This window comes from Ursus arctos, unplaced genomic scaffold (genome assembly GCF_023065955.2).
Source record: "Ursus arctos isolate Adak ecotype North America unplaced genomic scaffold, UrsArc2.0 scaffold_8, whole genome shotgun sequence".
Classification (NCBI taxonomy): domain Eukaryota; kingdom Metazoa; phylum Chordata; class Mammalia; order Carnivora; family Ursidae; genus Ursus; species Ursus arctos.
Window position 1 is genome coordinate 47742044 of NW_026623100.1, and position 12260 is coordinate 47754303.

Sequence of the window (12260 nt, forward strand, 5' to 3'; positions counted from 1 at the left end):
AGCACTAAAGGTCTCTCCCAAAGCTGGGATGCTTTAGGCATTACGAGGCCAAAGCCTACAGGGGTAGCCCATGTCTTCAGCCCACAGAAAGCAATGGACAGCAATAAATGGGCCTCTCTTCTCAGAACCTGATTCAGGAAGGTCACCACTGGGCTTCACAAGGCCTTTCTCTGCCACCTGACCCAGTTTCTGGATAGAAAGACCTATGGTTCTAGGAGGCAGTGGATGCAGGACTGAACTTTCTCTGACTCCTGTCCTCTCACATGTGTGCCCTTGCCCAGGGAGCCAAGTGTGCCCCAGAGAGACGAGGCAGTGGGCATGCAGGAGGCCATCAGAACACTTGAGCTCTGCTCATCAGTAGTGCTCCCCCGAGAGCAGCAGAGGGGGCAGCGTATGAGGAAATGAGACTCTCCACAAAGGGAATTAAACCATCTTCCTCTTACTGACCCCAAGGCCCATTAAGGAGGAAGCCGATTAAAGCGCTGCTGCTAATGAGTGCCACAGCTTGCGGGGGGGGGGGGCAGAGGAGGAGGCCGGCTCCCTAAGGAAGCACTAATGGGTGGACGGGGCAAACCGCTTATCCCGGAGGAACTGGAAGGATGGATGACACGCACACAGCCCTCTCTGCGGGGGCTCTCCCCCTTTCCTATGCCTGGCAACTAAGGGGACACATTTCTGACTCCTAATGCCAGGCAAGTGTATGGGGCGGAAATTCTCTTTTCCCGGTTCCTTATCTCTGAGCTCTGTGATGAGCTCAATTTGACCAGGAAGGTTTAGATGAGGCTCTGAGAGGCAGGCGGGAAGACACGCAGGCGGGGATGTGGAACGCCCCGCAGCGGCTCCCTGCTTGCCCAGGAGTTGGGTTCTTCCTTGCAGGCAGGTGTTTGGAGACTTGGCAAGGAGTGAAAGCAGCACCATCACACAGCCTCATGTCCCCTCCAAACAGCTTGTTCAGGAAGCAGTATAAATTGTCCCCACCCAAGCCACCACAGTCTGCCGTAACCTTCTCCCCAGCCGTCAACGTTCCCATCTGCCACCCAACAGTAGCCGCTGAGGCCCCTCCACACACACCATGGGAATTCCAATTTCGTTGGTGTTAATGTACATGTCTGGGCAGATGACCGAGCGGGCTGCGTAGTCTACTCGCTTCCCCATCATGTGCTTTCGGAATAAGCCATCCTTCTTCTCCAGGATCTTTATGCAGGAAGAAGTCCACAGAAAGCATCATTAAAAAAAAAAAAAAGTCAAATATACGTATTATTTTCTTATTTCAATACATTTATTATTTAATCCCTTCATCTAGGAACAGGGATACAACTTCCTGCTCACCTGTCTAATGCCAGGGTATTTTTCCATCATCAATTTGTCCATCTCACTATCAAACACAATATTGACGTGGCTCTGAAGACGAATCCAAATGTTGTAAAGTTTGTCTGTGAGGGACTGGCCTGGAAGCATACTCAAAAAGGATCGGTCCAGAACAACCAAAGAGTCTTTATCCTGGGAAGACACAACCGAGAGAACAGGCATGATGGAAAACCTCAAAAAGGCCAGGCTTGGTTTTATTTTTCTTTCTTCCTCTCGCTCTGACAAACGATAAGCTCCAGAGTCTGCCTTTATGTCTTTTGAACCCGACAGATCAGTGGCAAAAGCGCTAGTATATCAATCTTCTCAGTTTGTATCAACAAAACATCAGCCCCATTATACACTTACCAGCCTGCCTTTTTCTGATAGTAAAATGAACTCATTGATAGTAAAATGAACTTTTTTTTTTTTTTTAAACCAACACACATTCACTACCTCACAGTTTCTGTAAATCAGGAATCTGGGTCCATATAGCTCAACTGGGTTCTCTGCTTCAGTCTCTCCTGGGCTGTAATAAAGGAGTCAGCCCAAGCTAGGGTCTCATTGGAAGGTTCAACTGGGAAAGGATCCAGCTCTAAGCTCACATGCTTGTTGGCAGGGTGCAACTCCCCGAGAGCTGCTGGACCGGGGGCCACCTGCAATTACGTGCCTTGTGGGCTTCTCCAACATGGTAGCTTGTTTCACTGCAACGTGTAAGCCAAGAAAGTAATGGGAGGGTCTGCTAGCAGCAGCTGCTGAGTCCTTACTATTTAATTCTTCAGGCTACCCTAGAAATTCTTCCCCCATCTATACTCTTTATGAAGCTGTTATCCCACCAAATAACTGATTCTCACATGTAATTTTACCTTTATGGTTTTGGAAAAACTTAATCCAAAGCACTTATAAAAACACAAGTAGAATAATTTCTTAAAAGGAAAAACGTTGGCCATACTATTTTCTATGTTACCAATGAAAATGTGGGTCCCCAACTGAAATATGTCAAGGGACTGGCTGAAATCCAAGCCTCACTGGGATATTTAACCAATCCTTTTTAATATTTCTGTCCCCGACTCTGCCTCCTCCTCTTCTCTCCCTACCTGCCTAGGAGACAGGCTCTTAACCTGTCTTATAGCACCACCTACTGACACTGTCTGGCCACCTACTAGTCCCAGTTGGCTATGACACAGGAGCCAGACAGATGTCCCCCAGTGTGAGATGAGTGAACAGACCGGTCAGTGTGTTGGGAGAGGTATGGGGGTACAGGTGAAGATCTAGTAAATAAGAATGCCACGAAAACCATTAGTGAAGTGGGTTTGTCCTCAACCCTGAGAAATAGAGGATTTCTTTAGTTATAGGGAGGACAGATGTATTTTCTCTCTGGCTGAGGGAGTCTCACAGGAAGGGATGGTCACCTATATGATGAAGGGGCGCTGTCAGCCTAACTCACTGCTTATGACACTACCTGGCTCAGGGCTATGTGATTATTCTTATAATGAGACCGGAGAGGGCTGCCATAGGAATAGAATGTGGGGAGCATATGGGGAAAGAAATAAGAACAGGTCCTGTTAATCACAAAGAAAGAAGGCACCGTGACTTTGGGAGCATGGACCTTAAGAATCAGAGAGAATATTGTTTATTTCTGAAGACACCTGGTTTTTCTTTTCTTTTTCTTTTTTTTTTTTCTTTTCTTTTCTCTTTCCTTTTCTTTTTGTAAACAAATGGCTGCTCTATTTTCAAGGAGCATCAAAATAGAAGTTCTCAGCCCTAGTCACGGGTCCTGGCTTTCCTATGGCCTCCCCCCAAAACTGGACCAGGACCTGCAGATGACACATTTCTCTTAGACTGAAGGTTTCTGAAAGCACACTAGCCTGACAGAGCAGAAAACTTCAGCAAAACCAAAGACAGTGCAGAGCAGAGTACGGGAACCCAGAACACTCGTGTCCAGGCAGACAGTGTCGCCACCTGGTGAGGGGCCAGCCTCCCAGAGGACTGAAGCCGGCAGCTGGAGGGGAGCCTGAGAGCCCCGTCCACTGAAGGCTGAGACAGCCCTTCCTGCTTCCATCTAGAGAGCAGCTCAGAGCTGGGAAGGGCCTCAGTGATCTCAGCAACTTCTCCGAGTGCCTGATTCATCTTTATACCCACTAAAGACCTGGCACACTGAAGTAGCTGAAACGGGAAAACTGAATCCCGTGCTATCGTTTACTGAGGAGGAAGTGGAGGCCTCCAACATGACAGTCCTATTCTGGGAAATTCCTACAATCGACAATGGTACCCTCCTGAACCCAATGCTAGAGGTCTTAATGAGCCAAAAACAGAGGTGGATGACTCAGGCTCTGGTACTATAACCCAAAAGGGACATTCTTAGGGCCCACAGGAGGCAGACTCTTCTTTCTAGAGCTGCCAATCACTGCCAGTGAAGGCAGGCGGCCCTGAACAGCCTATATGTAAAATCTTACCACCAACCATACATATTTTACAGTGGAGACGGGCCCACGAAACTAAAGCAACTCAACAAAGGTCGCTGGGGCAGGACCTAGATCTTTCTATGCTCCTGTCATGCTTCCCCTCGACATTACTTAGCTTCCCCCAAATGACAGCTTGCGCACAACTGTACAGAATTCCCAACTGGCAGCTCCCTGCACCCCCAGTGTTCTGCATCTGCACTGCGGGCATTAGAACTAAGCTGAAATCCCCCCTCGCAGGGGACACAGAGACTCTACCCAAACAGGGTTGCCTGAGTATCGGCGCGGCAGGCCCCTCCCCCAGAACACAGAAGGCAGGCTGAAAAATCAAGAAGCCCACAACCCGGGGCGCCTGGGTGGCGCAGTCATTGAGCGCCTGTCTCCGGCTTAGGGCGTGATCCCGGCGTTCCGGAAAGGAGTCCCTCATCGGGCTCCTCCGCTGGGGAGCCTGCTTCTTCCTCTCCCACTCCCCTGCTTCTGTTCCCGTTCTTGCTGACTGTCTCTCTCTCTCTCTCTCTCAGATAAATAAATAAATAAAATCTTTAAAGAAGAAGCCCACATCCCTAAGATCCCTATAAAACAAGGGGCACGGCCTGGGACCCAGTCAATAATTTGGGCTCTGGACAACCCCGCAACCTCTCCTCATCAGAATGACAAGAAGGAGAAGCCCCCCCCCCAGCAAAGAAAAGACAGTGAGTCTGTGGCCTCTGCCACAGAAATAACGGATATGGATGTAACCAAAGTATCAGAAATGGAATTCAGAGTAACGATGGTCAAAATGATGAGTAGAATTGAAAAAACTATTAACGAAAAGGTTACTGACAATATAGAATCCCTAAGGACAGAAATGAGAGCGAATCTGACAGAAATTAAAAATTCTATGAGCCAAATGCAGGCAAAACTAGAGGCTCTGACGGCCAGGGTCACCAAAGCAGAGGAACGGGTTAGTGAATTGGAGGATGGGTTAATAGAGGAAAAAATGAAAATAGAAGATGGTCTTAAAAAAATCCACGCCCACGAATGTAGGTTACGGGAGATTACTGACTCAATGAACCAATCAATGTTAGAATCATCGGCATCCCCGAGGGGGTAGAGAAAAACAGAGGTCTAGAAGAGATATTTGAACAAATTGTAGCTGAAAACTTCCCTAATCTAGAGAGGGAAACAAACATTCGTGTCCAAGAGGCAGAGAGGACCCCTCCCAAGCTCAACCACGACAAACCTACGCCACGTCACATCATAGTGCATTTCGCAAATATTAGATCCAAGGATACAGTATTGAAAGCGGCCAGGACAAAAAAATTTCTCACGTACCAAGGCAAAAGCATCAGAATTACGTCAGACCTGTCTACACAGACCTGGAATGAGAGAAAGGGTTGGGGGAGCATATTTAAAGCTCTTTCAGAGAAAAACATGCAGCCAAGGATCCTTTATCCAGCAAGGCTGTCATTCAGAATTGATGGAGAAATAAAGACATTTCAGAATCGCCAGTCACTAACCAATTTTGCAACCACGAAACCAGCCCTACAGGAAATATTACGGGGGGTTCTATAAAAGTAAAAAGGCCCCAAGAGTGATACAGAACAGAAAGTCAGAGCCAATACAAACAAAGACTTTACTGGCAACATGGCATTATTAAAATCATATCTCTCAGTAATCAGTCTTAATGTAAATGGTTTGAACGCTCCCATAAAACGCCACAGGGTTGCAGATTAGATAAAAAGAAATGACCCATCCATTTGCTGTCTACAAGAGACTCATTTCGAACCCAAAGATGCATTCAGACTGAGAGTAAGGGGATGGAGTACCATCTTTCACGCAAATGGACCTCAAAAGAAAGCTGGGGTAGCAATTCTCATATCAGATAGATTGGATTTTAAACTAGAGACTATAGTTAGAGACGCAGAAGGGCACTATATTATTCTTAAAGAAAGTATTCAACAAGTGGATATGACAATTATAAACATATATGCCCCCAACAGGGGAGCAGCAAGATACACAAGCCAACTCTTAACCAGAATAAAGAGACATATAGATAAAAATACATTAATAGTAGGGACCTCAACACTCCACTATCAGAAATAGACAGAACACCCTGGCAAAAACTAAGCAAAGAATCAAAGGCTTTGAATGCCATACTCAACGAGTTGGACCTCATAGATATATATAGAACACTACACCCCAGAACCAAAGAATACTCATTCTATTCTAATGCCCATGGAACATTCTCAAGAATAGACCATGTTCTGGGACACAAAACAGGTCTCAACTGATACAAAAAGACTGAAATTATCCCCTGCATATTCTCAGACCACAACGCTCTGAAATTGGAACTCAACCACAAGGAAAAATTTGGAAGAAACTCAAACACTTGGAGACGAAGAACCATCCTGCTCAGGAATGACTCGATAAACCAGGAAATCAAAAATCAAATTAAACAATTTATGGAGACCAATGAGAATGAAAATACAACAGTCCAAAACCTATGGGATACTGCAAAGGCAGTCCTAAGGGGGAAATACATAGCCATCCAAGCCTCACTCAAAAGAATAGAAAAATCTAAAATGCAGTTTTTATATTCTCACCTCAAGAAGCTGGAACAGCAACAGAGGGACAGGCCCAATCCATGCACGAGGAAGCAGTTGACCAAAGTTAGAGCTGAAATCAATCAAGCAGAAACCAGAAGTACAGTAGAGCAGATCAACAGGACTAGAAGCTGGTTCTTTGAGAGAATCAATAAAACTGACAGACCACTGGCAACAATTACCCAAAAGAGAAGAGAAAGGACCCAGATTATTAAAATTATGAATGAAAAAGGAGAGGTCACGACGAGCACCATTGAAATTGGAAGGATTATTAGAAATTTTTATCAACAGCTATATGCCAATAAACTAAGCAATCTGGAAGAGATGGAATCCTTCCTGGAAACCTATAAACTACCAAGATTGAAACAGGAGGAAATTGATTTCTTAAACAGGCCAATTAATTATGAAGAAATTGAGTCAGTGATAAACAACCTTCCAAATAACAAAACTCCAGGCCCGGACGGTTTTCCTGGGGAATTCTACCAAACATTCAAAGAAGAAATAATACCTATTCTCCTAAAGCTATTTCAAAAAATAGAAACAGAAGGAAAGCTACCAAACTCATTCTATGAGGCCAATATTACCTTGATCCCCAAACCAGGCAAAGACCCCCTCAAAAAGGAGAATTACAGACCGATTTCCCTAATGAATATGGACGCCAAAATCCTCAACAAGATACTTGCTAAGAGAATCCAACAGTACATTAAAAGGATTATCCATCACGATCAAGTGGGATTCATACCTGGGATGCAAGCGTGGTTCAATATTCGCAAATCAATCAGCGTGATACATCATATCAACAAGAAAAGACTCAGGAACCATATGATCCTCTCAATCGATGCCGAAAAACCATTTGACAAAATACAGCATCCTTTCCTGATTAAAACCCTTCAGAGTGTAGGAATAGAAGGTACATTTCTCAATCTCATAAAAGCCATCTATGAAAAGCCTACTGCAAATATTATTCTCAATGGGGAAAAGTTGGAAGCCTTTCCCTTAAGATCAGGAACTCGACAAGGATGCCCACTCTCGCCACTATTATTCAACATAGTACTAGAAGTCCTTGCAACAGCAATCAGACGACAAAAAGGGATCAAAGGTATTCAAATTGGCAAAGAAGAAGTCAAAATGTCTCTCTTTGCAGATGACATGATACTCTATATGGAAAACCCAAAAGAAGCCGCTCCCGAACTATTAGAAGTTATAGAGCAATTCAGTAACGTGGCGGGATACAAAATCAATGCTCAGAAATCAGTTGCATTTCTATACACGAATAACGAGACCGAAGAAAGAGAAATTAGGGAATCCATCCCATTTACAATAGCACCAAAAACCATACGTTACCTTGGAATTAACTTAACCAGAGACGTAAAGGACCTATATTCTAGAAACTATAAATCACTCTTGAAAGACATTGAGGAAGACATAAAGAGATGGAAAGATATTCCATGCTCATGGATCGGAAGAATTAACATAGTTAAAATGTCCATGCTACCCAGAGCAATCTACACTTTCAATGCTATCCCGATCAAAATACCGAGGACATTTTTCAAAGAACTGGAACAAATAGTCCTTAAATTTGTATGGAAACAGAAAAGGCCCCGAATCTCCAAGGAACTGTTGAAAAGGAAAAACAAAGCTGGGGGCATCACAATGCCGGATTTCGAGCTGTACTACAAAGCTGTGATCACAAAGACAGCATGGTACTGGCACAAAAACAGACACATAGACCAATGGAACAGAATAGAGAACCCAGAAATGGACCCTCGGCTCTTTGGGCAACTAATATTTGATAAAGCAGGAAAAAACATCCGGTGGGAAAAAGACAGTCTCTTCAATAAACGGTGCTGGGAAAATTGGACAGCTACATGCGAAAGAATGAAACTTGACCACTATCTCACACCATACACAAAAATAAACTCCAAATGGATGAAAGACCTCGATGTGAGACAGGAATCCATGAAAATTCTAGAGAACATAGGCAGCAACCTCTACGACATCGGCCAAAGCAACCTTTTTCATGATACATCCCCAAAGGCAAGAGAAACAAAAGATAAAATGAATTTATGGGACTTCATCAAGATTAAAAGTTTCTGCACAGCCAAGGAAACAGTCAGAAAAATTAAGAGGCAGCCCACCGAATGGGAGAATATATTTGCAAATGACACTACAGATAAAGGACTGGTATCCAAGATCTACAAAGAACTTCTCAAACTCAATACACGAGAAACAAATAAACACATCAAAAAATGGGCAGAAGATATGAACAGACACTTTTCCAATGAAGGCATACAAATGGCTAACAGACACATGAAAAAATGTTCAAAATCATTAGCCATCAGGGAAATTCAAATCAAAACCACACTGAGATACCACCTTATGCCAGTTAGAATGGCAAAAATAGACAAGGCAAGAAACAACAATTGCTGGAGAGGATGTGGAGAAAGGGGATCCCTCCTACATTGTTGGTGGGAATGCAAGTTGGTACAGCCACTCTGGAAAACAGTGTGGAGGTCCCTTAAAAAGTTAAAAATTGAGCTACCCTATGATCCAGCCATTGCACTACTGGGTGTTTACCCCAAAGATACAGACGTAGTAAAGAGAAGGGCCTTATGCACCCCAATGTTCATAGCAGCAATATCCACAATAGCTAAATCGTGGAAGGAGCCGAGATGCCCTTCAACAGATGACTGGATTAAGAAGTTGTGGTCCATATATACAATGGAATATTACTCAGCTATCAGAAAGAACGAGTTCTCAACATTTGCTGCAACATGGACGGCACTGGAGGAGATAATGCTAAGTGAAATAAGTCAAGCAGAGAAAGACAACTATCATATGATTTCTCTCATCTATGGAACATAAGAACTAGGATGATCGGTAGGGGAAGAAAGGGATAAAGAAAGGGGGGGTAATCAGAAGGGGGAATGAAGCATGAGAGACTATGGACTATGAGAAACAAACTGAGGGCCTCAGAGGGGAGGGGCGTGGGGGAATGGGATAGACCGGTGATGGGTAGTAAGGAGGGCACGTATTGCATGGTGCACTGGGTGTTATACACAATTAATGAATCATTGAGCCTTACACTGGAAACCGGGGATGTACTGTATGGTGACTAACATAATATAATAAAAAATCATTAAAAAAAAAAAAAAAAAAAGAACTAAGCTGAAAAGCTGATGACATCAGCTCCAAGGCAGCTCTGACCTCATCCTTGGCAGGTGCTGCCACCTCACATGGCAGCTCCTGTTCCTGGGCCATCAATGCCAGAAGTTTTCGGATCAGAACCATGTCCTTCATGACAGCCTGCAAGTTCACCGTCTGGCCGTTGGTAAACATCTGGTCCCCCAGCCGATTGACAGGGCGATACCTGTAGGGGGACACATGGAATCAGGAACTGTGGAGCATGAGGGAAGGGTCATGTTCTTCAGCCTCTTGCCCAGCCCTGCTATAGGCAACTCACAACCCACCGTACTCGGAAACCAGCCAACATTCCCACCGCAGTCAGGACGAACACTCCCAACCACCTGCAAGCCAGGTGTGGAACCGCTGCTTTGCTTCTCAGTGTGCTAGGCCCTTCACGCCTCTCTCAGAGGTCATTATTCCATCCCTTGATAAGCCTTTTCTGGTGAAATACAGCTAATTAAAGGGCATTACCTTGAGGGTGGCACCACCAGGAAATCCAAGAAGAACATACTGGGATTGAATCTAGACTCCATGTCAACATTTTCCAGTCCCGAGAAAAGGTAATTCAGAAAGAATCCTGCATTTGAAATAAACCAAAATGATCATTTACATCTCTGTGTGAGGGCAAGGATGAAGGACCACAAAAATTCCACTGGGTGACAAAAAACAAAAACAAAAACACAGAATATGAGACAATATGTAGAGTAAAATCACATTTCTCTTTCGAAAACAAGAAAAAAATAGCCTTTTTGTGTTGAGAACCCACACACAGGCGAGAGGGTGGTTTAAGGACAGACGGCGCAGGGCCCCCCAGTGCAGTGTTTAGCTGGGGGGCTGAGATGGACAAGGATGGGGAATGAAAACCTCCCCTTGTTTCTCATTACCCCCCCTGGACTATTTACACACACACACACACACACACACACACACACACACACAGCTTTGGTATCTATAAAAAATACACATGAAATATGGAAAATTAATTTAAAAAAAGTTAGCCTTCTTAAAAATAAAATAAAACAAAAACCCTTCCATACAGATGCTACCAAGAAGGGACCGTTTTTGTGGATCAAAGCTGTATTTTAATTTTCCAGTGAACTTAAAAGAAAGCTGCAGATAGAATGAATAGATGTGTTAGGGCCTGCCACAGAAACCATCACACTAAACTAGAGTGCTCTTTTTTTCCCTGACATCACTTATCCCTTCAGCAGCATTTTCATTTTTAAGTGCCTATCATTACGCAGTGGCTGCATTCAGTGTTCCAGAACAAGAGCACTCTCCGAGGGTGGTGACAAGAGCCCAGCTTTTGTTATACATGCAAAAGGAACGGAAGACTTTCCTTTTTGCAGGGCATTAAAATGAGGAAAAATCCTAATTAAAAAACAAACAAACAATAACATGTTAAGAGTTCATTTTTTGAACCACAGGAGGACTTCCCTTAGAATCCTTCTCTGAAAAAGTTATTAAAAGTAAGGTGAGTTACACTGTGCCTTCTAGAAAGACGTCAAACTGTATTAAGCGAGGCCCACCCACAGCTGTCATTTAATAACCAGGGTCAGTTACAATAGTTGTCAAGTTCATGTTCTTGCCTATTCTAGAATGTACCCTGAAACCACCCCCCAACCTATGAACTGAATTCAGGAGAGATCTATAATTATTACAACTCTGAAAACATAAAAATAATAAGGCAGGATAAATGAGCCCAGAGACTCATTTCGATTTCTTTAGGTTGGTACAGCACCTTCATTCTTCCAAAGGGCGGTAAGATGTTCTCGGGCGCTGGTGGGTGTTAGGTACCCTCGTTTTCCCATCTGAGCTTCCTCAATTCCTGGATCCAGGAGGGGGAATCAAAGCACAATAAATCAATAACAGGCACTCCTTCTGTAATGGGATTTATCAATGCTTTCTCCCCACCCTGCCAAGCCTGCAATTTGACCACAAAAATCAATCTCTAGGACAGCTTATTCTCAGCTCTGGATTTTCTTCCCCCTTAACCTAATTTCTAAAGTAATGGCAACAATATAACTATTGCATAAAACCAACACAGCAAAAGAAAAATCAATCACACACCATTCCATTACCACCACTACATACTTTTTCCAGTATTCTGGTTTATATAGCATCTAAGATAATTGTAATCTTTTTTTTTACTTAACTATTTTTTAATCATTTTTTTTTAAAGATTTATTTATTTTAGGGAGAGTGAGAGTGCATGTGCACACAGGGGAGGGGGAGAAGAAGAGGGAGAGAGAAAGAATCCCAAGTAGACTCCCTGTTGAGTGCAGAGCCCGATGCGGGGCTCGATATCACGACCCAGAGATCACGACCTGAGCCGAAACCAAGACTATCATGGTCAACAGAAGACTGAGCCACCGAGGCGCCCCAAGACAACTGTAATCGTAAGTATGGGTTTATTCTGTACACTGCTTTGCTCATTTAGTGTTATCTTGTGACCACTTCTGTAGGTTGCCACATAACATTTTTAATGACTGCGTGATATTCCACCGAGAGGATGTTTCCTAGTGACCTGACCATACTCTTAGAATTGGACATCAGGGTGGATCCCAATTTTCTTACCGTTACAAGTTACACTATGATAAAAAACAAAAACAAAAACAACTTTATGCACATAGCTTTATCAGAAAAATTCACAGAAGCAAAATTAGAGATAAATGACCATGAA

The 12260-nt window shown here is 43.8% G+C and overlaps 1 protein-coding gene across 1 annotated transcript in view; it reads right to left on the reverse strand.

Moving 5' to 3' along the window:
* POLR1A (RNA polymerase I subunit A) overlaps positions 1–12260 on the reverse strand; it is an 86550-nt gene that overhangs the window by 61164 nt on the left and 13126 nt on the right. Inside the window, exons 7-11 of the mRNA XM_026481395.4 lie at positions 11319–11405; positions 10049–10154; positions 9599–9761; positions 1330–1500; positions 1072–1194 (exon numbers count right to left, since the gene is read on the reverse strand). Coding sequence (XP_026337180.2) covers positions 1072–1194; positions 1330–1500; positions 9599–9761; positions 10049–10154; positions 11319–11405 — 650 coding nt within the window. The remainder of the gene's footprint in view (positions 1–1071; positions 1195–1329; positions 1501–9598; positions 9762–10048; positions 10155–11318; positions 11406–12260) is intronic.